This window comes from Saccopteryx leptura, chromosome 3 (assembly GCF_036850995.1).
Source record: "Saccopteryx leptura isolate mSacLep1 chromosome 3, mSacLep1_pri_phased_curated, whole genome shotgun sequence".
NCBI classification, from domain to species: Eukaryota; Metazoa; Chordata; class Mammalia; order Chiroptera; family Emballonuridae; genus Saccopteryx; species Saccopteryx leptura.
Genome location: NC_089505.1, coordinates 120,461,932 through 120,489,007, shown reverse-complemented (window position 1 = coordinate 120,489,007; position 27,076 = coordinate 120,461,932). Strand labels below are relative to the sequence as shown.

At 42.9% G+C, this 27,076-nt stretch overlaps 1 protein-coding gene and 1 pseudogene across 1 annotated transcript; both read right to left on the bottom strand.

Moving 5' to 3' along the window:
• Window positions 1-8,841: 8,841 nt before the first annotated feature.
• On the bottom strand, window positions 8,842-9,292 carry LOC136398304 (small ribosomal subunit protein uS10-like; annotated as a pseudogene).
• An 8,158-nt stretch (window positions 9,293-17,450) lies between these two features.
• On the bottom strand, window positions 17,451-26,964 carry UQCRH (ubiquinol-cytochrome c reductase hinge protein). Its single transcript, XM_066376197.1, has 4 exons — window positions 26,808-26,964; window positions 23,078-23,101; window positions 21,527-21,688; window positions 17,451-17,668 (listed from the first exon to the last, which is right to left on the bottom strand). Exons 1-4 carry the CDS (start codon window positions 26,859-26,861, stop codon window positions 17,636-17,638), a joined length of 273 nt encoding a protein of 90 aa, XP_066232294.1. The 5' UTR covers window positions 26,862-26,964; the 3' UTR covers window positions 17,451-17,635.
• Between the last annotated feature and the right edge of the window lie 112 nt (window positions 26,965-27,076).

Below are 27,076 nucleotides of genomic sequence, written 5' to 3'. Positions count from 1 at the left end.
GCTTGAGCGCGGGCTCATCTGGTTTGAGCAAAAGCTCACCAGCTTGGACCCAAGCTCACTGGCTTGAGCAAGGGGTTACTCAGTCTGCTGAAGGCCCGCGGTCAAGGCACATATGAGAAAGCAATCAATGAACAACTAAGGTGTCGCAATGCACAACGAAAAACTAATGATTGATACTTCTCATCGTTCCTGTCTGTCCCTGTCTATCCCTCTCTCTGACTCTCTGTGTCTGTAAAAAAAAAAAAGAAATATACAAATAATGTATTATAGAATTGTACTCGTGAAACATACCCATTTTATTAATCTCACCCCAATAAATTCAATTAAAAAGGCAAAAAACTTATACAAATACAAAATGAACACGTCAAAAAATAATGTCAAAATCAATAAAATAAACAAAAAATAATAAAAGCAAGGATTTTATTTGATTCATTGCTGAATTATCAGCACCTAGAACAGTACGTGGTAAATACACTGCTCACAAAAATCGGGATCAGGGAACGTGTAGATACTCCAGTACTTTTTAGCCTTTTGTATAGTGCATTTTCACCAATGAAATAAAAGTTGGTTTTGCATCTCATTTGTATAATTGAACAACTTTCTTTGACTTGTCATTCGCTTTTCTGATGTTCTTGTTTAATAAAATATCAAATGCTTCTTTTTTTATCACTTCATATTCATTTCAAAATATCCCCTAATTTTTGTGAGCACTATAGTTAGCTCTTAATAAATATTGAATGAATGGACCCTGGCCAGTTAGCTCAGTTGGTTAGGAGCATTGTCCTGAAACAACAAGTTTGTGGGTTCGATCCCCAGTTTGGGTACACATGGGAAGCAACCAAAAAATGCAAACTGAGTGGAACAACAAATGCTTCTCTTCCTCCTTTTTTCTCTCTCCCTCTCTCTTTCTAAAAGTTAAAAAAGAAAAAGGAAAAAAAATTCAGCCCTGGCAGGATTCTTTGGAGCATCCTCCTGGAGTGCGGAGGTTGCCAGTTCAATTCACCAGCCAGGGCACATACAGGAGCAGCTCAGTGTTCCTGTTTCTGTCTCTGTCTCTCTCTGTCTCTCTCTCTCTCCCTCCCTCTCTCAAAAAATACATGTATATAGCCAGACGAGGTGGTGGCGCAGTGGAGTGTGTTAGACTGGGACACAGAGGACCCAGATTCAAAACCCGAGATCACCCGCTTGAGGGCATGCTCACCAGCTTTAAGCTGGCTTGAACGTAGGATCATAGACATGACCCGATGATTGCTGGCTTGAGCCCAAATGTCACTGGCTTGAAGCCCAAGGTCACTAGCTTGAGCAAGGGGTCACTCGCTCTGCTGTAGCAAACCCCCGCCCCGGTCAAGGCACATATGAGAAAGCAATCACTGAACAACTAAGGAGCTGCAACAAAGAATTGATGTTTCTCATCTCACCCTTCCTCTCTGTCTGGCCCTATCTGTCCCTCTCTCTCTGTCTCTCTCTGTCTCTGTCACACACAAAAGATACATATAACATATATATATATATATATATATATATATATATATATATATATATATATGAGTAAATGAAAGATGAGAAAGTAGAAATGTGAGTGTAAACAGATCTTTCAAGAAGTCTGTTGTTAGGGCCCTGGCCAGTTGGCTCAGTGGTAGAGCGTCAGCCTGGCGTGTAGGAGTCCTGGGTTCGATTCCCAGCTAGGGCACACAGGAGAAGCACCCATCTGCTTCTCCACCCCTCCCCCTCTCCTTCCTCTCTGTCTCTCTCTTCCCCTCCCGCAGCCGAGGCTCCACAAGAGCAAAGTTGGCCTGGGCGCTGAGGATGGCTCCATTGCCTCTGCCTCAGGCACTAGAATGGCTCTGGTCCCAACAGAGCAATGCCCCAGATGGGCAGAGCATCGCCCCCTGGTGGGCATGCCGGGTGGATCCCGGTCGGGCGCATGCGGGAGTCTGTCTGACTGCCTCCCCGTTTCCAACTTCAGAAAAATACAAAAAAAAAAGAAAGAAAAGAAGTCTGTTAGCCTGAGCAGGCAATGGTGTAATGGATACAGCATCTACTCAGGACTCTGAGGACCCAAGTTTGAAACCCCCATGTCACTGGCTTGAGCATGGCCTCACCAGCTTGAGTGTGAAATCGGAGATATAAACCCATGGTTGCTGGCTTGAGCCCAAAGATCGCTGGCTTGAGTGAGGGGACACTCACTCAGTCTTAGTACCCCAGTCAAGGCACCTGTGAAAAAGCAATCAATGAACAACCGAAGTACTGCAACAAGTAGATGTTTCTCATCTCTCTCCCTTCCTGTGTCTGTCTCTTGCTAAAAATAAATAAATAAAAAGTTTGATATAGGGATGTGGCAGTTGTAAGGTGGAGGGAGATATGTATAGAGCAGGGATAGTCAACCTTTTTATACCTACCGCCCACTTTTGTATCTCTGTTAGAAGTAAAATTTTCTAACTGCCCACCAAGGATCAATGATTCTCAAACTTTTTGGTCTCAGGATTCCTTAACTTTATTTTTTTTTATGACGGAGACAGAGAGAGGAGCAGGCAGACTGGGAGAGAGATGAGAAGCATCAATTCTTTGTTGTAGCACCTTAGTTCCACAGTAATGGTGATTTATAAAGTAGGGAAGTAACTTTACTTTATAAAATTTATAAAGCAGGCCTGACCAGTGGTGGCGCAGTGGATAAAGCATTGACCTGGAAATGCTGAGGTCGCCGGTTCGAAACCCTGGGCTTGCCTGGTCAAGGCACATATGAGAGTTGATGCTTCCTGCTCCTCCCCCTTCTCTCTCTCTCTTCTTCTCTCTCTCCTTTCTAAAATGAATAAATGAAATAAAAATAAAAATAATTAAATTAAAACCTTAAAAAAAACTAGCTTCTTCTCTTTAAAAAAAAATTTATAAAGCAGAGTTACAGCAAGTTAAAGCATATAATAATAATTATTTATCAAGTACTTTATGTCAGATTTTCGCTAAGTTTGGCAGAATAAATCATTATAAAACAACTTACTATAGTTAAATCTATCTTTTTATTTATACTTTGGTTGCTCCGCTACTGCCCACCATGAAAGCTGGAACGCCCACTAGTGGGCGGTAGGGACCAGGTTGACTACCACTGCTATAGAGAAAGGCCTTTAAACCAACCAAACAAAAAAAATTCAGACATTTATTTATTTTACTTTATTTTTAATTTTATTTATTCATTTTAGAGAGGAGAGAGAAAGGGAGAAAGAGAGACAAAGAGGGAGAGAGAGAGGAGAGAGAGACAGAGAGAGAAGGTGGGGAGGAGCTAGAAGCATCAACTCCCATATGTGCCTTGACCAGGCAAGCCCAGGGTTTCGAACCGGCGACCTCAGCATTTCCAGGTTGATGCTTTATCCACTGCGCCTCCACAGGTCAGGCAAAAAAAAATTCAGGGCCTAGCGTGCAGAGGACCCGGGTTCGATTCCCGGCCAGGGCACACAGGAGAAGCGTCCATTTGCTTCTCCACCCCTCCGCCGCGCTTTCCTCTCTGTCTCTCTCTTCCCCTCCCACAGCCAAGGCTCCATTGGAGCAAAGATGGCCCAGGCGCTGGGGATGGCTCTGTGGCCTCTGCCCCAGGCGCTAGAGTGGCTCTGGTCGCAACATGGTGACGCCAGGATGGGCAGAGCATCACCCCCTGGTGGGCAGAGCGTCGCCCCATGGTGGGCGTGCCGGGTGGATCCCGGTCGGGCGCATGTGGGAGTCTGTCTCTGACTGTCTCTCCCTGTTTCCAGCTTCAGAAAAATGAAAAAAAAAAAAAAATCAGACATTTAAATCCAGACAAGGATCCAATGAAGAGAGATCAAATACACTGAGAGGAAGCATCTGAGCCTCATTAGTTCTCAAAGGCTTACAGCAAATACAGAGTGTCAGGACCAGAGCCAAAATCTTCTTGTGCAGGACCCTTTGCCATTCCAGCCCTCAGCCTACCCATTTATAATATGGGGGAGCAAAGATTGGACTGGATCAATGATTCTCAAATCAATGATTCTCAAACTTTTTGGTCTCAGGATTCCTTAACTTTTTTATTTTTATTTTTTATGATGGAGACAGAGAGAGGAGCAGGCAGACTGGGAGAGAGATGAGAAGCATCAATTCTTTGTTGCAGCACCTTAGTTTCTCAGTAATTGCTTTCTCATATGTGCCTTGATGGGGGGGGGGAGCTACAGCAGATCGAGTGACCCTTTGCTCAAGCCAGAGACCTTGGGTTCAAGCTGGTGAGCCTTGCTCAAACCAGATGAGCCCGCGCTCAAACTGGCGACCTCGGAATTTTGAACCTGGGTCCTCCGCGTCCCAGTCTGATGCTCTATCCACTGCGCCACCGCCTGGTCAGGCTTAACATTTTTTTATGAATTTTTTTTTTCTTATCAATTTTAGAGAGAGAGAAACATCGATAGGTTGTTCCACTCATATATGTAGTCATTGGTTGATTTTTCTTTGTGCCCTGACTGAAGATCGAACCCACAATCTTGGCATGTTGGAACAACGCTCCAACCAACTGAGCCACTCGGCCAGGACAGGATCCTTTACATTCTGAAAAATTATTGAGAATTATTAGGCTTTTGTTTGTCTATCAATATTGGCTAAGTTAAAAAGTTAACGCAGAGCCTGACCAGGCGGTGGCGCAATGAAGAGTGTTGAACTGGGATGTGGAGGACCCAGGTTCAAAACCCCAAGGTCGCCAGTTTGAGCGCGGGCTCATCTGGTTTGAGCAAGGCTCACCAGCTTGAGCCCAAGGTCACTGGCTTGAGCAAGGGGTCACTTGGTCTGCTGAAGCCCCCCCCCCCCCGTCAAGGCACATATGAGAAAGCAATCAGTGAATAACTAAGGTGCCACAACAAAGAATTGATGCTTCTCATCTCTTTCCCTTCCTGTATGTCTGTCCCTAGCTGTCCCCTTCTATGTGTCTCTCTGTCTCTGTCACACACACACACACACACACACACACAAAAATTGACGCAGAAATTTAAATTTTTTCAACAATAATAAACCTATTACCTGTTAATATATATTTATTAAAAATAATTATATTTTCTTAAAATAAATTTAGTCAGAAGAATAGAATTGTTTACAGATCTCCTGTAACTTAATGTCTGGTTTAATGGAAAGCTGGATTCTCACTCTAGTGGTTTGTTTTTCTGTTGTGTTGTTGTTGTTATTATTGTTTTTGTGGCAGAGACAGAGAGAGTCAGAGAAAGAGACAGACAGACAGGAATGGAGAGAGATGAGCAACATCAATTCTTCGTTGTGGCTCCTTAGTTGTTCATTGATTGATTTCTCATATGTGCCTTGACCAGGGGACTACAGCAGAACAAGTGACCCCTTGCTCAAGCCAGCGACCTTGGGCTCAAGCTGGTGAGCCTTGCTCAAATCAGATGAGCCTGCATTCAAGCTGGCGACCTCAGGGTCTTGAACCTGGATCCTCCACCTCCCAATCTGACGCTCTATCCACTGCGCCACTGCCTGGTCGGGCTGAACTAGCGGTTTATTTGAAGTTTTTTTACAGGAATGCAAAGTTAGTTCATCATTAGAAAATCAATATAAATCACTTGACCTGTGGTGGTGCAGTGGATAGAACATCAACCTAGGACATTGGAGTCCCAGGTTCAAAACCCCAAGGTCACTGGCTTGAGTGCGGGTTTATCTGGCTTGAGCACAGCCTCACCAGCTTGGGCACAGGGTTGCCAGCTTAAGCGTGGGATCATCAACATGATCATATGGTCACTGGCTTAAGCCCAAGGTTGCTGGCTTGAGCAAGAAATCACTGGCTAGGCTGGAGTACACACACCCCGCCTTGTCCAGGCACATATGAGAAGCAATCAATGAACAACTAAAAAAGTGCCACAACTACAAGTTGATGCTTCTCATCTCTCTCTCCTTCCCTTTCTTTCTCTCTCTCCTCTCTCTCTCTCTCTCATAAAAAAGCCCCCAAAACACTAGTTCATGATGTACTAGTCTTTTTTTTTTCTTTTCATTTTTTCTGAAGCTGGAAACAGGGAGAGACAGTCAGACAGACTCCCGCATGCACCCAACCGGAGCCTTGGCTGCGGGAGGGGAAGAGAGAGACAGAGAGGGGAGGGGAAGAGAGAGACAGAGAGGAAAGCGCGGGGTGGAGAAGCAAATGGGCGCTTCTCCTGTGTGCCCTGGCTGGGATTCGAACCCAGGTCCTCCGCACGCTAGGCCGACGCTCTACCGCTGAGCCAACCGGCCAGGGCGATGTACTAGTCTTTTTATACATTGTTGTATTCTTGCATTTGTGTTCATGATGGATATTGACCTTCCTGTAATGATTTGATTTTGATGTCAGTGTAATGTTGACCTCATAAAATTAGTTTGGGAAGTGTCCCTTCACATCAATTTTCTGAAAGAATCTTTATTCAATTGGTATTATTTCATCCTTAAATTACTGATAGAATTCAACAGTGAAGCCATCTGAGCCTGGAGTTGAGTGTTTCTCTTTTTTTCTTGAGAATGCCAGGTAAGGAGGAAAGGAACATTTTTTTATTTATGAATTAAATTTTTTTTCTTTGATATTCTCATTTTCAACCAGAGGTGATTTTGTCCCTCTTCTAGGGGACATTTGGTGACATCTGGAGATTTTATTTATTTATTTATTTATTTATTTATTTGACAGAGACAGAGAGAGAGTCAGAGAGAGGGATAGATAGGGACAGACAGGAATGGAGAGATGAGAAGCATCAATCATTAGTTTTTTTCGTTGTGACTCCTTAGTTGTTCATTGATTGCTTTCTCATATGTGCCTTGACCGTGGGCCTTCAGCAGACCGAACAACCCATTGCTTGAGCCAGCAACCTTGGGTCCAAGCTGGTGAGCTTTGCTCAAACCAGACGAGCCACGCTCAAGCTGGCGACCTCGGGGTCTCGAACCTGGGTCCTTCTGCATCCCAGTCCGATGCTCTACCCACTGCGTCACCGCCTGGTCAGGCTGGAGATATTTTGGATTGTAACAACTGAGTGGTGTTTCTTGCAATGGATAGATACTGCTGAAAACCCTACACAGGACAGTCCTCACACACACAAAGAATTATTCAAACGTTAGTTATTTGAATTTTCTACGTCTTCTTGTACCAGTTTTGACAACTTGAATCTTTTAAATAATTTGTCCTTCTCTAAATTTTTTTTTTTTTGCATAAAGTTGTTCAGAGTATTCTAGTAATTAGTGTCTGTAGCAGGGGGCATCAAACTACAGCCACAAGGCAAATTCAGCCTGCATTCTGTTTTTGAAATACTTCTATTTTACACAGCCACACTTTTCATCTTTCTATTTATTGTGGCTTCTTCATTGCTATAAAAACAGAGTTGAATGGTTGCTTTAGAAATCATATGGCCCACAACTTCAAAAATATTTACCATCTGACCTGATCTGTGGTGGCACAGTGTATTAAAGTGTTGACCTAGAATGCTGAGATCGCTGGTTCAAACCGCTGGACTTGCCTGGTCAAGGCACATATGGGAGTTGATGCTTCCTGCTCCTCCCCTTCTCTCTCTCTCTCTCCTCTCTAAAATGAATAATAACAATAATAATAAATATTTACTCTCTAAATCTTTACGGCAACAGAAAAATGTTACTGCCCCTGATTTGTAGGATCTATAAGTAATGTCCCCTAATATTAGTAATTTGTGTCTTCTGTCTTTCATATTGATCAGCCTAACTGGAGTTTTATCTATTTTATGAACTTTTCAAGAACCACCTTTTGGTTTTTCGGTTTCTCCTTTCTTCTCTATTTTGTAGATTTCTGCTCTTAATAACTTCTTTTTATATAATTTCTTCTTTTTATTGTTACCTATCTTTTAAAATCAGTTTTTAAAATAAGATAGCCCTGGCCAGTTGGCTCAGTGGTAGAGAGTTGGCCTGGCATGTGAATGTTCCAAGTTTGATTCCCAGTCAGGGCACACAGAAATGACCATGTGCTTCTCCACTCTCCCTTCTTCCCCCCCCCTCCCCTTTGTTTCCCTCTCTCTTTCCCTCCCACTGGTTTGAGCACATCAGCCCTGGGCACTGAGGATGGCTCTATGGAGCCTCCACCTCAGGTGCTAAAAATAGCTAGGTTGAGAGCAGGGCCCAAGATGGCCAGAGCATTGGCCCCAGACAGGGTTGCTCGGTGGATCCCAGTGGGAGCGCATGTGGGAGTCTGTCTCTCTATCTCCCCTCCTCTCACTTGGAAAAGAAGAAAAGAAACAAACAAGAATAAGATAAAATATCTATTATATTTACTCATGTATTTACCATTTCTGGGACTGTTCATTACTTTGTGTAAATCGAAGTATCATTTTTTCCACTGAAGAACTTTCTTTTTTTTTTTTTTCTGAAGCTGGAAACGGGGAGAGACAGTCAGACAGACTCCCGCATGCGCCCTACCGGGATCCACCCGGCACGCCCACCAGGGGCGACGCTCTGCCAACCAGGGGGCGATGCTCTGCCCCTCCGGGGCGTCGCTCTGTTGCGACCAGAGCCACTCTAGCTCCTGGGGCAGAGGCCAAGGAGCCATCCCCAGCGCCTGGGCCATCTTTGCTCCAATGGAGCCTTGGCTGCGGGAGGGGAAGAGAGAGACAGAGAGGAAGGAGGGGGTGGGGGGTGGAGAAGCAAATGGGCGCTTCTCCTATGTGCCCTGGCCGGTAATCGAACCCGGGTCCCCCGCACGCCAGGCCGAAGCTCTACCACTGAGCCAACCGGCCAGGGCCAAGAACTTTCTTTAATATTTCTTGCAGTCCAGTTCTGCTGACAATGAATTCTCTTACATTTCATTTTGAGTTTAAAACATCTTATTTATTTATTTATTTAACAACTGACAATCAATTTATTAAAAAGGCTGATTTAAGTATCTGCAATGATGACTTCAACCTCAACTCCTGGCTCAAAACTGCTGGAAGTAATCTGCTTAACAATCTCAGAAGGGCTGTGCAAGTCAATGAGTTCTTTGTTTATCCTCATCTGAAACCCCTTCCAAGTCTTAGAACCGTCCCCTCAGGGAGCTCAGCTGGTTCGTGTCATCCTGGCATGCTCAAGATGGGGGTTCAATTCCCTGTCAGGGCACATACAAAAATAAACCTCAGGGAGTTTTTCTTGTAGTGATTATCAGAGTCTTGGTAGGCATCCTAAGGGGTCCTTTCACTTAGAAGTTCTTTTCCTTTGCACTTCTGATCAAGTCAGCACACATCTTCTCCAAAGATTTTACATTGCGGCTGGTTAGAGTAAGTCCAATTCGGTGAATCGCCACCTCCGGTTCCACCTGTGTCTTTCCGGTATCTTGAAAAGCCATGGCTGCGGCCCGCTTCCCGACCGACTTGTTCCCCCACATGTCAGGAGCGGTGAGTCAGGCGCAGGAGCGGGCGGGACACAGTCCGGTACTGCAGTAACCCCCATCTTCCTCAAAGAAACAAACATCTTTATTTTGCTTTAAGGATACTTTCACGCCTGACCAGGCGGTGGCGCAGTGGATGGAGCATCGGACTGGGATGCGAAAGGACCCAGGTTCGAGACCCCGAGGTTGCCAGCTTGAGCACAGGCTCATCTGGCTTGAGCAAAAAGCTCACCAGCTTGGACCCAAGGTCACTGGCTCAAGCAAGGGGTTACTCAGTCTGCTGAAGGCCCGCGGTCAAGGCACATATGAGAAAGCAATCAATGAACAACTAAGGTGTCGCAACAAAAAACTGATGAGTGATGCTTCTCATCTCTCTCCGTTCCTGTCTGTCTGTCCCTATCTGACTCTCTCTCTCTGTCCCTGTAAAAAAAATAAAAATAAAAAATAAGGATACTTTCACTAGATACAGAATTCTTGGGTCAAAATTTCTTCTATCAACTCTTTAAAAATGAGTTGTTTCTGGCCCTGGCCCCTTGGCTCAGTGGTAGAGGGTGGGTGGGGCATGTGGAAGTCCCAGTTCGATTCCCCATCAGGGCACACAGGAGAAGCACCCATCTGCTTCTCCACTCTACCCCTCTCGCTTCTCTCTCTTTCTCTATCTCTCTCTTCTCCTCCTCAACTGCAGCTATGGCTCAATTAGAGCGAGTTGGCCCATGGAGCTGAGAATGGCTCCATGGCCTCCACCTGAAGTGCTAAAAAATAGTGCTAGTTGCAAAGGAGCAACATCCCAGATGGGCAGAGCATCGCCCCCTAGTGGGTTTACTGGTGGATCCTGGTTGGGATTCATGCAGGAATGTGTCTCTGCCTCCCCTCCTCTCACTAAAAAAAATATAAATAAAAATGAGTTGTTTCTTATGAAAAGTGTATAGTAATTCCTTGTGCCCCTATATGCAATGCACTTTTTTTTTTTTTGCATCTTTTCACTTTTAAGATTTTGTTTTTAGATTTTTTATTGATTTTGAGAAAGGAGAGAGACAGAGAGGGGAAAAAAGGAGAAGCAGGAAGCATCAACTTGTAGTAATTGCTTCCCAAATGTGCCAATGTGCCTTGACTGGACAATTCTGGGGTTTTGAACCGGGGACCTCAGTGTTCCAGGTAGACACTTTTTCCACTGCACCACCACAGGTCAGGTAAGATTTTCTTTTCATCACTGGTTTTCAACCATGTCGGGTTAGCTTAAGTGACTTGGTGTGATTTCCTTTGTTTATTCTGTTTGGGGTATATTGAGCTTCTGGGAACTGTGAGTTTAAAATTTTCAGCAAATTTGAAAATTTCCAACCCTTACTGCTTCAAATATTTTTTCTCCCCCTTCTGCTTCCCCACTTTCCTTCTCTTCTGGGCTATTTGATATTGTCCCACAGCTGACTTTTTCCTTGTTCATTTATTTTTAGTGTTTTTATTTTATCTCTTGTGCTTCAGTTTTAACAGTTTCTGCTTATATCTTCAAGAACATTTTAGGACAATGATTTTTTTCTTTCTTAGTATCTATCTAATCCTTTGTTAATCTTGTCCAATGAGTTTATTTCAGATCTTGTATTTTTGTGTGTGTGACAGAGACAGAGAAAGGGACAGATAGGAACAGACAGACAGGAAGGGAGAGAGATGAGAAGCATCAGTTCTTCATTGCAGAACCTTAGTTGTTCATTGATTACTTTCTCATATGTGCCAGGGGGCTACAGCAGAGCAAGTGACCCCTTGCTCAAGCCAGCAACCTTGGGCTCAAGCCAGAGACTTTTGGGTTCAAGCCAATGACCATGGGGTCACATCTATGATCCCACACTCAAGCCAGCGACCCCATGCTCAAGCTTGTGAGCCTGCGCTCAACCCGGCGACCTCAGATTTTGAACCTGGGTTCTCTGCATCCCAGTCCAATGCTCTATCCACTGCGCCACCACCTGGTCAGGCTCAGATACTGTATTTTTAAGCTCCAGAAATTTTATTATATTTTCCATTTCTCTCATTATGTTGATTTCCATAAAATCCCTCAGCATATTTATAATAGCAATTTCAAAGTTCTTCTACTATTTTTTCATGTTTTTAAATTGAATTTATTAGCCCTGGCTGGATAGCTTAGTTGGCTAAAGCATCTTCCCAAACTACAGAGGTTGCCAGTTCAATTCCTGGTCAGGACACATAAAGGAAGAGGTTAATGTTTCTGTGTCTCTCTCTCAACTTCCTCTCACACTAATATCAATAAATAAAATTTTTTTACTCAGTGGTAGAGCGTCGGCCTGGCATGCAAGAGTCCCGGGTTCGATTCCTGGCTAGGGCACACAGGAGAAGCACCCATCTGCTTCTCCAACCCTCTCCCTCTCCTTCCTCTCTGTCTCTCTCTTCTCCTCCCGCAGCTGAGCCTCCATTGGAGCAAAGTTGGCCCAGGCACTGAGGATGGCTCCATGGCCTCTGCCTCAGGCGCTAGAATGGCTCTGGTCACAACAGAGCAACGCCCTGAAGGGACAGAGCATCGCCCCCTGGTGGGCGTGCCAGGTGGATCCCGGTAGGGCGCATGCGGGAGTCTGTCTGACTGCCTCCCCACTTCCAACTTCGGAAAAATACAAATAAATAAATAAATAAATAATTTTAAAAGAATTTAAAAATTGAATTTGTTAGTGATACAGGTTAACATAATTACACAGGTATCAGGTGCCCAATTCTACAACACATCTCGGTACAAGATAATCTGTGTTCACCTGACCAGGCAGTGGCACAGTGGATAGAGCGTCGGACTGGGATGCGGAAGACCCAGGGTCGAGACCCCAAGGTCGCCAGCTTGAGCGCGAGTTCATCTGGCTTGAGCAAAAAAAGCTCACCAGCTTGGACCCAAGGTCGCTGGCTCGAGCAAGGGGTTACTCGGTCTGCTGAAGGCCCACGGTCAAGGCCCATATGAGAAAGCAATCAATGAACAACTAAGGTATCACAACGAGAAACTAATGATTGATGCTTCCCATCTCTCTCCATTCTTGTCTGTCTGTCTCTGTCTATCCCTCTCTCTGACTCTCTCTCTGTCCATGAAAAAAAAAAGATAATGTGTGTTCACCCCCCAAGTCAAGTCCATCACCATTTATGCTCCCAAACCCTCCTCCATCTACCCCCCATCATCTCTGTTATTCTGAATATTTTTATTGACTGTTTTTCTCCTGGTCACATTTACCTGCTTCTTTGCAGGTCTAGCAATTTTTTATTGAATGCTTAGTATTGTGATATTTATATTGTTGAATGCTGAATTTTGTTATCTTTAAAATGTCTTGGCCCTGGCCGGTTGGCTCAGTGGTAGAATGTCGGCCTGGCATGCAGGAGTCCCAGGTTTGATTCCCGGCCAGGACACACAGCAGAAGCGCCCATCTGCTTCTCCACCCCTCCCCCTCTCCTTCCTCTCTGTCTCTCTCTTCCCCTCCCGCAGCCAAGGCTCCATTGGAGCAAAGTTGGCCCAGGCGCTGAGGATGGCTCTGTGGCCTCTGCCTCAGGTGCTAGAATGGCTCTGGTTGCAACAGAGCAACGCCCCAGATGGGCAGAGCATCACCCCCTGGTGGGCATGCTGGGTGGATCCCGGTCAGGCGCATGCGGGAGTCTGTCTGACTGCCTCCCCATTTCCAACTTCAGAAAAATACAAAAAAAAAAAAAAAATGTCTTGAACTTTGTTCTGTCAGGCTTGATCCTTTCAAGACTCCTGTTTAAGATTTGTAAGTAGCCTCTTTCTAGGGCTAGTTTTAGCCTTATGCTGAGTGTCCTTCTGGAGTTCAAGTTCAGTACTCCAGTTCAAAAAATTCAGCTGGAACTCCCCACATTAACTGGTCAAAACTCAAACATCTCCCAGCCCTCTGTTAACTTTGGATATTATTCAATTTACCCAGTAGTTCTTTGCCTGGCTACATGGAGTTTCACTCTATTCATTTGAAGCTTAGTACTCAGCAACAGAATCACGCAAGCATCCTCTAAGCAGAATTCTGGGAGCTCTTTCTCTTGGTGATTCCCTACTATCTGACAAAAAAAAAAAAATAGTACTGTTTTACTAACCATTCGCTAAAATCTGAGTAGTGAATTTAGGGATGTTCACTGTAAATTTTCAGCTTTGCTATATGTTTCAAAATAATCAATTTACATACAAAAAATACAATGCCATCATCTGTTAAGATATTTGTGAGATTACACATCATCATGAAATGACTTCCAAGGAAAAAATGGCTGGGAAATGCTGGCCATCCCTCAAGTTAGGGCAGTAAGGTGAAAGAGCATATACTATAGGATTCAAGTGGTTCTTTGCTCATTTTTGCAAACATAAATCCTTCGGATTCTCAGATGCTCATTGCCATGTTTGTCTATGAAGCTTTCCTGTCTTGCTGTCTATACTGAATTACTTCTGAAGCACAAGGCACTCATTTTTGGCATGGACCACTTTCTATCTACTATATACAACTATTTACATATAGATCTTTCTCATGTGCAGCCAGCAGCTGCAAGCCACTGAGCCAAAGCCAGTCCATAGATGTTTTACTTGGCCTAAAGCTTTCAAAAAGTTGTCCGCATTTAAAAATTAGATTTCAGCCTGGCTGGTGGTGGCACACATGGAATGCTGAGGTTGATGGTTCAAAACCCTGGGCTTGCCCAGGCAACACACTCACAAGCAAACAATGAACACCTAGATTAGTAAAGCAACTACTTCTTGTCCCCCCACCCTCCTCTCTAGATTTCACATAACACTTGGATTTTTGGCTCTTTAGCAAGTGATCAAGCAACACTGGATGCACATTCCCACATAGCAATAGCTGACTACAGTGCAGAAGCAGTTTTCTAATGCCTACTGAGCCTGCTTCCCTCAATTATCATTCAAATGGTTGAGTTTGCAACTGCTAGACTCTGCTGTCTAATATAGTAACCACTAGCCACACATGGCTATTTAAACATAAATTAATTCAAATTTTATTTAATTATAATGAAATAAAAATTAAAACTCAGGCCTGACCAGGCGGTGGCGCAGTGGATAGAGCATCAGACTGGGATGCGGAGGACCCGGGTTCGAGACCCCGAGGTCACCAGCTTGAGTGCGGGCTCATCTGGTTTGAGCAAAAGCCCACCAGCTTGAACCCAAGGTCGCTGGCTCCAGCAAGGGGCTACTCGGTCTGCTGAAGGCCCATGGTCAAGGCATATATGAGAAAGCAATCAATGAACAACTAAGGTGTTGCAAAGCGCAATAAAAAACTAATGATTCATGCTCTCATCTCTCTGTTCCTGTCTGTCTGTCCCTGTCTATCCCTCTCTCTGACTCACTCTCTGTCTCTGTAAATAAATAAATAAATAAATAAATAAATAAATAAATAAATAGAACTCAGTACCTTAGTACATTAGCTACATTTTAAGTGCTCAAAAGCCACATATGGCTAGTGGCTAGCATGTAGGACAATGTACAATAGAACTTTGCTATTATTGCAGAATATTCTATTGGACAGTGCTTACCTAGCCTTTCAAATTGGAACAGAAAACATTTTCCCTATCCCTTGAGCAACATACATTACTAACACTACTACAGAGCCTCATCACTATTCACTGTTTTTATGGGAAAATACGTCATTTTAACACTAGACACAGGATTGTGATGACACACAGCAAGAGCTGTTAACTGTGTCTGAAGTCAGCCTCTGTCTTACATATTTAGGACTTACTGGTGTTTTTGGTTAATAATTACAAACTTTAGCCTGATCAGGCAGTGGTGCTGTGGATAGAGTGGGACTGGGACGCAGAGGACCCAGGTTCAAAACCCCAAGGTTGCCAGCTTGAACATGGGCTCACTAGCTTGAGCGCACGGTCACTGGCTTGAACATGGGATCATAGACATGACCTCATGGTCGCTGACTTGAGCCCAAAGGTCACTGGCTTGAAGCCCAAGGTCACTGGCTTGAGCCCAAGGTCGCTGGCTTGAGCAAGGGGTCACTCTGTTGTAGCCCCCCGGTTAAGGCACATGTGAGAAGACAATCAATGAACAACTAAAGTGCCACAATGTAGAATTGACACTTCTCATCTCTCTCCCTTCCTGTCTGTCCCTCTCTGTCTCTGTAAAAAAATAATTACAAACTTTAACATTGGTATATCACTGCCATCAAAGAGTAGGTTCCATTTAAGTTTACAAATTGTCCCCAAAATTCCTTTAAAAGGATCCAGCTTAGAATCACGTTGCATTGTCTTGTCTCTTTAGTCTCCATTCTGTAAGTTCCTCAGTCTTCCCTTGACAGTGAATTCTGTACAATGTCTAATTTCAAAGAATGCCCTCCAATTTATCTGCTTAGATTCAGCTTATCTATTTTTTGCAGGAATTAGTGATGCTTTTTCATTGCTGCCTATAGGTGGTAGTTATCTGTTCCGTTACTGGTGACATCAGCTTTATTAATCCAAGTTACTGCCTGCCAAGCTTCTCCAGTGTACTTTCTCCTTTTGTGATTAATGTATTGCTTTCCTCACTAAATTTCCAATTGACTCATTTATATTATTTTTTTTTAGCGAGAGAAAGATACAGGAACAGAGATGAGAAGCCTCAATTCTTCACTGCACCACCTTAGTTGTTCATTGCTTTCTCATGTGCCTTGATGGGGGGAGGGGGGGGGCTTCAGCTGAGCCAATGACCCCTTGCTCAAGCCAGCGACCTTGGGCTCAAGCCAGTGACCATGGGATCATGTCTATGATCCCACACTCAAGTCAGCAACCCCGTGCTCAAGCCAGTGACCTTGGAGTTTGGAACTAGTGACCTCAGCAGCGCCCCAGGCTGATGCTCTAACCACTGCATCACTGCCTGGTCTGGCCATTTATTTGTATTAGTATGAACTCATGGACTCCTATTTTATTCATTGTGCTATAATCCAATACTGTTTTCATGTATTTTGAAGCTCAAATTATCCTAGATTTGACTAGTGGCTTTGTGCACTTTTCACATATTTCTATCGTTTGACTAATTCCCTTTCTGGAACAAAATGTTCCAGACCTATCTTGTATTTTCCCTGCCTAACCCTGAAATTATCCATTTCTCCAGGAGGTCTTGGTTCATTTTATTGGAGAATGAAGCCCTCTTTGTGGGCTGAGCTAAGAAATATATGTATTCCTTACAAATATTCATATTGGCATCTATATTTACTTAAATTGAAATCGTTATTTATTTAGTTTATACAAATACCTTAACACTGCAGGATTCATCCTGGGTTTTTTTTTTCTTTTTTTCCACATTTATAACTTCATTTCCTGCAAGCTGCCATTATCTTCAATATTTTTTAGTGGATCAATCCTACCTGTACATATGTAACGAACTTTACTGCCAACATTGCTTACCCAGGTGCCCTTTTCTCACCCTATTTAGACTCCCTCCACAAACCTATACCCTCTTCACTCACCTTTTTTTAAAAAACTTTTTTTAAAGAAAAGCAACCTTGTTGGCCATTAAGACCAAAAACTGTCAAAAGACACTTTTGAGATTAAGTTTCTGTAAAAATTATGTATTTAATAATATTAGCCAATTACTGTTCATTTTAAATGTGATAGTGGCATCCAGGTAAACTAAAAAAATTTTAAAGTCCTTATCATTAAAGAGATACATGCTAGGTGACGGGTACAGAGGGTTTGATTATTATTCTATCCTTATGTTTGAAATTTTCAAATTAAAAAAATTCAAACTAAAATAAAGGTCTGCACTGGCCCTGGCCAGTTGGCTCAGTGGTCGAGTGTCAGCCCAGTGTGTGGAAGTCCCGGGTTCAATTCCTGGCCAGGGCACACAAGAGAAGCACCCATCTGCTTCTCCACCCTTCTCCCTCTCCTTCCTCTCTCTCTCTTCCCCTCCCACAGCCAAGGCTCCAAAGGAGCAAAGTTGGCCGGGGCACTGAGGATGGCTCCATGGCCTCCGCCTCAGGCGCTAAAATGGTTCTGGTTGCAACAGAGCGACGCCCCAGATGGGCGGAGCATCGCCCCCTGGTGGACTTGCCGGGTGGATCCTGGCCAGAGTCTATCTCTCTGCCTCCCCACTTCTTACTTCAGAAAAATACAAAAGAACCCCCCCAAACTAAAAAAACCCAATAATAAAATAAAGGTCTGCAGATCACTGGACTTTATTAAGATAGAATCATTACTAATTACATAGAAGCTACTTGCCTAACCAAAATCCATGAGGTTCACATGAACTTATAGTTATACAAATAAGAAACAAATGGCATGTTCAAAATCATGAGGAAATATCCTGAGCCCAGATGATGCCCACGGGTGAATGAGTCTGCACATTTATTTCAAGCTGTTAAAGAGTTTATGGGCCACCTAGATGAAGGAAAGAAAAGAAGTCATTAATTGGCAGCATTTTTGAACCTTTCTTTTAACTGATTTCAGAGAGAGGAAGGGAGAGACAGAGACAGAAACACAGATCTGTTCTTGTATGTGCCTTGACCGAGGATCAAACCCACAACCTCTGTGTTTCAGGACGCTCTAACCCAGGCATGGCCAACATACAGCCTGCAGACAGTAATGAGTTTATGTGACCTGTGATTAAATTTTTAATATTCTCCACTACTGTAAAATCTCAGCTACTCAGAAACGGAAGCGTCTTTGATTATTGGAAATAGAGATATTTAAGAAGATAGTGATACGTGGAAAAGAATTCCGCGTGTGACTAATCTAGGGTTAACTTCCAATAATTGGTCGAATGGATTCGCGATACTTCTTTATTTTTTAAAAAAATTCCATTATAAAGATTTACAACTTTTGTACTCGTCTGTAGTCGATATGAACTGTTTGACATTTAGTGGCGATGTGAAATCCACATTCTTTTAGGCGGAGTTTGCCAGTGCGCACCCTAGGTCAAACAATTTGTTATTTTTGTGGTCAAGTGTGCTGAATCAAGTGGCATTGTAGCATAGACAATAGCTGCAGTTGGTAACTGAAAACGTGTCCAGGCTGTTTGTAAAATGAAATAATTGTTTTATTTGCAATATAGCCCCTTCAAGCTCATTCTATTAATTAAATATTGTTTCGATTGATTGCGATACAGTGGATATTTATATGGTATGTAATTATATTTTTATTAAAATAATATTGTATATTAAATTTTTTCACTCATTTATTTATAAACAAATTACATAATAAAATTTTGTTTACTTAAATGAATCATTTTTGTATTTAACATTTTTAAATTTTAATATTTTGTCCAGCCTGTGAAAAAAGTTTTCTTTCTAATCTGGCCCAGGACAAAAACTGTTGGCCATGCCTGCTCTAATCAACCCAGCTATCTGGTCAGGGCCACTTTAATGTCATGGCTTACAAGGTTCTTCATGACATAGAATGATAATGTCCCTTCTCTCACCACTCCCTTTCTCACACACTCACACCTCTCCTGAACCATAGCAAATTCTTCTTAGTTACCCATCTCTCCCTTCTACCTGGAATGCTCTTTCCAATTTTTTCATCTTTTCCTTTAGAACTTAAGTTAACATGATGCCTGACCTGTGATGGCACAGTGGATAAACCATCGACCTGGAATGCTGAGGTTGCTGGTTCAAATCCTCGGGCTTAACCAGTCTAGGCACATACAAGAAGCAACTATTGGCCCTGGCCGGTTGGCTCAGCGGTAAAGCGTCGGCCTAGCGTGCGGAGGACCCGGGTTCGATTCCCGGCCAGGGCACACAGGAGAAGCGCCCATTTTGCTTCTCCACCCCTCCGCCGCGCCTTCCTCTCTGTCTCTCTCTTCCCCTCCCGCAGCCAAGGCTCCATTGGAGCAAAGATGGCCCGGGCGCTGGGGATGGCTCTGTGGCCTCTGCCTCAGGCGCTAGAGTGGCTCTGGTCGCAACATGGCGACGCCCAGGATGGGCAGAGCATCGCCCCCTGGTGGGCAGAGCATCGCCCCTGGTGGGCGTGCCGGGTGGATCCCGGTAGGGCGCATGCGGGAGTCTGTCTGACTGTCTCTCCCTGTTTCCAGCTTCAGAAAAAAAAAAAAAAAAAAGAAGCAACTATTACTATGAATTGATGCTTCTGGCTCCTCTGTTTCCCCTTTCTCTCTCTCTCCCTCCCTCTAAAAACCAATAAATAAAATCTTAAAAGTTAATATGAAATCCTTCTCTAAACAAGCCCCACACAAATCTGTCCCTCTTTTGTCTTCCCCATAGAAATGATTACCTCCCATATCAAGGTGCTCATTAATTCCACAAATATTTATGCAACATCTATATGCCAGGTACTGTTTTAGGTGCTGAGTAAAAACAGTAAACACAATATCTCTATTATGGAACTTAAAGAATAACAGAGAAATATACATATAAGGTCACTTCTAACAGTGATAAACACTAATTAAATGGGGGACATAGCATCCTTAATTATGAGGACCAGTGAAGGTCATCCTAAGACAGTTACACCCAAGAGACTTACCAGTTTACTAACTGTTCTCTGGCTCATAATGCTTTGTGGTTTTATTTATTTATTTATTTATTTATTTTTATTTATTCATTTTAGAGAAGAGAGACAGAGAGAGAGAGAAGGGGGGAGGAGCAGGAAGCATCAACTTCCACATGTGCCTTGACCGGGCAAACCCAGGGTTTTGAACCAGCGACCTCAGCATTCCAGGTCGACGCTTGATCCACTGCGCCACCACAGGTCAGGCCTCTGGCTCATAATGAAGGAAGGGACCATGCCTGCCTTACTCCCAGATCTTAACCTAGTGCTTTGCTCATAAAAATATTTAAATAACATAAAACTTACCATTTTAACCATTTTTAATAATACATTTTTGTGGCATTAAGTATATATATTCACATTGTCCTGCAATCATTAATCTCAAGAATATTCTCACCTTTCTAAACTGAAACTCTGTACCCATTAAATAATTCCTCATCTCCCCCTCCCCTCTGCCCTTGGCAGCCACTATTCTACCGTCTCTATGTATTTGACTACTTAAGGTATCTAAGTGGAATGATATTTGTGCTTTTGTGATTGGTTTATTTCACTTAGTATGTCTTTGTCTTCAAGTTTCATCCATGTTGTAGCATGACTCAGTTTCCTTCCCTTTTAAGGTGAAATAATATCTCATTGTACGTATATATCACATTTTGTTTATCCATTCATCTATTACTGGACACTTGAGTTGCATCCACCTCTTGGCTATTGTGAATGTTATAAACATGCATGCACAAGTATCTTTTTCAAGTCCTTGAACAGAGTTTCATTTCTTTTGGGTATATACCCAAAAGAGGAATTACTGGATCAATATGGCAATTCTATGTTTATAGTTTTGGGTAAAGTGTTTGATTTCTTTTTATTGCCAAATAATATTTTAGAATATGGATATATCAGTTCATAGACATTTATGTTGTTCCTACTTTTTGGCTACTATGAATAATGCTTCTATGAATATTTGTGTACAAGTTTTCATATAGATGTGTTTTCATTTCTCTTAGGAATATATCCAGGAGTAGACTTGCTGAGCCATATAGTAACTCTATGTTTAACCCTTTGAAGAACTGCCAGACTGTTTTCCACTTGCTGAACCAATTTATGTTCCCATTAGAAGTGGATGAAGTTTCTAATTTCTCCACATAGGCCACCACCTGTTACCTATCTTTTTGACTGGACAAATCTAGCAGATATGAACTGGTATCTCATTGGGGTTTTGATCTGCATTTCCCTGATCACTATTGATGTTGGACATTTTTTGTATGCTCATTAGCCACCCAAATCAGTTTTAACATAAGCAATCATATCAAACTTTGCCTACCCTATACTTTAAAATATCTTACTATTATATGCAAGAGAGTCAAACACAAGTTTGCTTAAAAACAAACTAACAAAACAACTTTTTGGACACACTGCTATGTAAAAGACACATTGGATATAAATTAAATAATAGCCTATTACTTAAAAGTACAAAATCCAGCTTCCTCCCTGTTTGTCAGTACAAGTTGGGATATCATTTCTCTTCTCTGAGCCTCAGTTTCTTATCTGTAAAATGGGGATAATGATGAACCTGCCTCCAGTGAAAGAAGTAGGATTAGGTAAGATTACTTATGTAAAATGCTCATTACAGTACCTGACATATACTGGGTTACAATAAATGGTAGGATGGAAAGGTTGTCAGAACCAAGTCTTCCCTAGCCACTGTAAGCTTTCTCCCGTCATGACTTTAGACTGACTTACACAGTGGTCCCTTGCATGCAAGAAGTCAAAGAGCTCCTCTGTGCAATCCTCCTCTGTGTTTGACCTGGAGGATACACGCTCATCACAGAGCTCTAGCCGCTCCCGGGCCTTTACACATTTCTCCAACTGCTCACATTGCTCTCTCACTGTTGTCAGGGGATCCTGATGGAGAAAGATAGAAAGAGACAAACAAAAAACCAAAATGAGGATTTTAGGAGGCGATCCAGAAACCATATGCTTTGATTAATACAACCACCAAACCAAGGTGCTGCCTCTGAATTACCAAGCAGAAGGCCAGCTGGCAGAGCCACACTGCCCCCACCCCAAAATAACAGAATGGGATCTCCCATTCAATTCTGATGCTAAGTAGTAGGGAAAAGTTTCACATTCCTGCCTTCCAAGCTTGCCAGTATGCACTGAAAGCCTCAGTCCTAACAGAAAAACAAGGCACTAAAGAAAACCTGGCCAGCCTGACCTGTGGTGGTGCAGTGGATAAAGCGTCGACCTGGAAATGCTAAGGTCGCCGGTTCGAAATCCTGGGCTTGCCCGGTCAAGGCACATATGGGAGTTGATGCTTCCAGCTCCTCCCCCCCTTCTCTCTCTCTCTCTGTCTGTCTCTCCCTCTCCTCTCTAAAAAATGAATAAATAGGCCTGACCTGTGGTGGCGCAGTGGATAAAGCATCGACCTGGAACACTGAGGTCGCCAGTTCAAAACCCTGGGCTTGCCTGGTCAAGGCACATATGGGAGTTGATGCTTCCTGCTCCTCCCCCCTTCTCTCTCTCTCTCTCTTCTCTAAAATGAATAAATAAAAATAATTAAAAAAATGAATAAATAAAAAAAGAATTTTTTTTTTTTTTTTAAATATTTTATTTATTGATTTTTTAGAGAGAGAGAAGTGAGAGAGAGAGAGAGAAGGGGGAGGAGCAGGAAGCATCAACTCCCATATGTGCCTTGACCAGGCAAGCCCAAGGTTTCGAACCGGCGACCTCAGTGTTCCAGGTCGACGCTTTATCCCACTGCGCCACCACAGGTCAGGCAAAAAAAAGAATTTCTTTAAAAAACAAAAAACAACAACAACAAAAAAAAAACCTGGCCAAACTTGAAGTAGAGCTATAGGAGGCCTTACTTGTTAACAGAGCATTTTGGGACATGTAATGTCTATCAATTTCAATTCCTCTCATCTTACAGAAAGGCCTATGCACCAGCTGCCCTGCTAGAAAGGCAATGTTAACATAGAGAGGGATCATGCAGAAAATTTTCTTCCAGAATTCTTTATTAAACCACAAATAGCAGATGACTGAGTGTGAGGCCCTCAAGATGCTGCTCTGCTCCCTGACACAACTGCAGAAGCCCCAAACCCAGAAAAGACTCAGCTTCCCAGGCCCACACCCCCAAACACTCCACTGAACAGGAAGGAAGTACTAAAGGCTTTTTCCACTCCCAATCTCTCCAAGGTGTCAAATATAAAGACTGCTTAAAATGGCTCCAGAGTTTCACGAAGCTCAAACTTCCTTTTACTGTGATGGTTCCAAACCTGAGAAAGTTCTTACCACTAATTCCTCCTCCTCTTCCTCCTACAAAAAGAAAACAAAATTAATGTTAGCAGCAATTTTATGACATATATATTCCCAATAATAGTGAACTTGTAATTACTGAGGATATTATATTAATCATGTTTTAAATTTCTGTATTTTATAAAGCTTTGACATTTTAGGGGCCCTGCCAATACTGGAGAGACAGCCTCTTCCCAGGGCAGGCTAATTTCTAGAGATAGCAAACAACTTGCCTGGGGACATGCCTCTCATATGCAAAACAACCAACTAAATCCCTTACCGCCAACCACTTCCTTTGTCTAACTCTCCTACACTAAACCAATTATTGCCCCTGTCCTAATCACCCCAAGGCCAAGAACCAAATAACTAGGGACCACTGTTATAGCCCAGAGCTCAAACTATCCAATCAACTTTCCTATCCTATCTCACCCACTCTTACCCTCAGAAACCAAGGGTCTGGTTTCCCTTACTCCTTCTGTTCCTGACTGGTCTAGGCACTTCTCTCTATGTGGCCCTAAGTAGTGTGGCCTTATTACTATAGTTTTGGGTTTTTTTAAAAACTTATGGTTCTTGCCCTGGCCGGTTGGCTCAGTGGTAGAGCGTCGGTCTGGTGTGCAGGACCCCCGGGTTCGATTCCCGGCCAGGGCACACAGGTGAAGTGCCCATCTGCTTCTCCACCCCTCCCCCTCTCCTTCCTCTCTGTCTCTCTCTTCCCCTCCCGCAGCCAAGGCTCCATTGGAGCAAAGTTTGCCCCAGCGCTGAGGATGGCTCTGTGGCCTCTGCCTCAGGCGCTAGAATGGCTCTGGTTGCGGCAGAGCATCGCCCCCTGGTGGGTGTGCCGGGTGGATCCCGGTAGGGCGCATGCGGGAGTCTGTCTGACTGCCTCCCCGTTTCCAACTTCAGAAAAATACTAAAAAACCAAAAAACTTATAGTTCTTTGGGGAACTATAAGTAATAAACTCTTCATTCAAAAACAGTTGTCTCCATGTCTGTAACCTTACCATACCTGGTTAAAACTAATCCTAGATACATTTCAATAAGGACATACTATCTCACTTTCATTAGCAACAACCTAAAGCACACACAAGACTATAAAGTTTATAAAGCACTTTCATATCTATAATGATTTGATTAATCACAACAGCCCTAAGGAACTCCTAGTTGAGAGATAACACTAAACAGACATTTTCTGATGTAGATTCAAGCTGCCAGATGTTCATATTGAACCTACATAATTTTAAAAAGCATTTTGTTCTAAATTCTGGTGGGTCCCATTATTACCAGAAATAGCTAAATTTAGTCCTAACATACTAAAACAATTTAGAAAAAAAAAACTAATATATTTTTTCTGGATTCTGAACTTGAACTGGGAATATAAAAATGGCCAAACCTAAACTCTTCTTTAGCCAGAGCCTAACTAAAGACAGTTCCATGGCCTGACCTGTGGTGGTGCAGTGGGTTTAAGTGTCGACCTGGAACACTGAGGTTGCCAGTTCAAAACCCTGCACTTGCCTGGTCAAGGCACATATGGGAGTTGATGCTTCCTGCTCCTCCCCCTTCCCTCTCTCACTCCTCTCTCTCTAAAAATCAATTAAAAAAATATATATATATATAAAAAGACAGTTTCAGCCACTACCTTTTGTTTGCCAAATTCCCAAGACTCGAAGTAGACTATCAGTCTAAGACATCTACATGTCTCCATTCACAAGCTTGGAAACAGCAGGCCCTTCCTATCGTTTTTCTGATTCTGGTGCACAATCTCAAACTTAGTTTCCTTTCTTTAGTGTAAAAAAAAAAAAAAAAAAAATTTCCCCATGGAAGCATTATTAGCATAAGCCTAAATCTGGGGCACAGCAGAGTCTATCTGATCAGTATTTCAACCTGTGATGCACATGTCCACATTTGGGAGAAAGGAAAGAAAAAAGTATAGAGTGAAATAAATTAAAAAAAAAACTAGCTCAGCCGTTGGCACAGTGTAGTGTCTTCTCAGCAATGCCTGCTTGACCCCAGTGTCGCCGGTTCAAGCTCCGGTCAGGGCACACATAAGAGAAGCAACCAATGGATGCGTAACTAAGTGGAACAATGAGTCGATGTTTCTCTCTATCTCCCCCTTCCTCTCTCTAAAAAGTAAAAAATAAAACCTAGCTCAGCAATCCCTCATTACGTTTTCAAAATTCCAACACAAATATGGCTCATTCTCATCTCTAACCCTCAGAGAAAGGACCAAAGCACATAAAAGCTGGGAGGTGTAGGGCAGGGTAACTGTAGCCCAGGCTATTTATTCCCACAACTGGCAAAGGTCTCTTCTAAACATAAAGATGTTATTTAGGATGTAAAGTTCTAGCTTTTCATTACCTAAAGGTCTTAATCTTGCCCTTTTTATAAAAAATTCATACTATACAAGTTTTCCAAAAAAAGAAAAAATCACATTCTGAGTTAGAAACCAGAAATTAGTTATCACAAAAGCAAGACCTTTATATCATTTCCCTATTAGCAATACTATATTAATCATTTTGTGTCTTTGATAATTTTATGTCAAAAGTATCATGGCTTGTTTTGGAAAAACAAATCCAAATACAAGCCTGAATATGGACTACTTGTAATATTTCCCAGGAGAAAAACCAACATCACACTAAATAGAAAGATTTAATCTCCAAGAAGGGATCTTCATAAAAGAACTCAGTTTTCTTAACTTTAAAATTACTTATTTACTTTCCTTTTCTCATCTATTGCTGTGATGAGGCCTACTAAGATAAAGTTTCTGGTAACTTCCTAAGGCTGGCTCTACGTCTTTCTGGTTCTCCTTCCGAAAATAATAAGACTAGAAAGAATAATAGGATAAACTAATTTCCAACTATTCTGAACTTGTAAGTGCAAAATAGCTGCCCCAAAGTGACAGAGAATAAATAGGAAATGCAACTGGAAACAAAAGCTAGCTGGCTTCTGTAAAGCTCCTACAAAGCATGACGGCTATGTCTTAGCTCTGGAATTATGATGCTTGGTTCAGTTTCTGGCCCCATAATTTATTAACTGTGTGTCCTTCCACAAGATACTTAACCTCTCTGCGTTTGTTTCCTCATCCGTGAACTGTTGTGTGGCTTAAACTAGTTAGCACATATTCTTGAAATACTAAGTAGTCAATAATTGTTATTTTGTCGGCATTCTTACTCTGGGAAAGAGCTCCCTCTTTTACCACAGAATTATACACGCACATTTCTATACTGTCTCCCAAAATACCTCCCCTCAACCCCCACAAAGAAAAAGAAACCCCTTTTTCCACAAACTAGTGTAAGGCTAGATCTCTGGAACAGAAAATGTGGCAAGGATTTCTGACCTGAGCTGAGGTCAGGGCTAAGGTTGGTCGCTCGCTCTCCAAACCTGTCACATCAGGAATAACTGAATGACTAAAAGTATAGATACTAAACCTGTCACGTCAGGGATAACTGATTGACTAAAAATATAGATACTACTTTTACAATAGTAAACACAGCATTTTCACTCTCGTTAAACCTTCACCATATTCACAGAATGAGGCTCAGAGAAAGACTCATCATCTACTTGCCCAAGGTCATTCGACGAATTCTGGGGAAGAGTCAAGGGAACCAGCTCTCGACCCTGCAAACCCGGGGGTGGGGTGGGGTAAGCAGGGCCAAGAGGGACCCGGGCGTGTTTTGGCGGGCTAGGTCCTGACCCTCAAGAGAGGGTCGAGTCGATCGCCTTGCCTTACCTCCTTGGGATCTCCGGACCCGGTTAGCATTTTTCGCTCATCCTCCAGCCCCATGTCCAGCTACGGTTCTGAATTCAACACCAGTACCAACACCGGCACCTATTCCACTTCAGAATCAAGAAGGACTTGTAAGGGTCACTCAACGGATATCCGGCGATCTGGCCGGAAGTGCGGCAGACTAGTCGTAGTAGCGAACATAAGCTCAAATTGGCATGTACTACCGTCCAGAGGCAGAGTATAGGGGTAACTGGTATTTGCCCATGAAAAGG

What these genes read in the sequence shown, in the direction of transcription:
- UQCRH (XM_066376197.1), bottom strand. Translation starts at nt 26,861, where the DNA reads ATGGGGCTGGAGGATGAGCGAAAAATGCTAACCGGGTCCGGAGATCCC. An exon ending in AAGAGGAGGAGGAATTAGTG is followed by an intron (nt 21,689 to 23,077) that starts GTAAGAACTTTC and finishes TTTCTCCATCAG; the next exon opens with GATCCCCTGACAACAGTGAG. An exon ending in TGCATGCAAGGGACCACTGT is followed by an intron (nt 17,669 to 21,526) that starts GTAAGTCAGTCT and finishes TCCTTCATCTAG; the next exon opens with GTGGCCCATAAACTCTTTAA.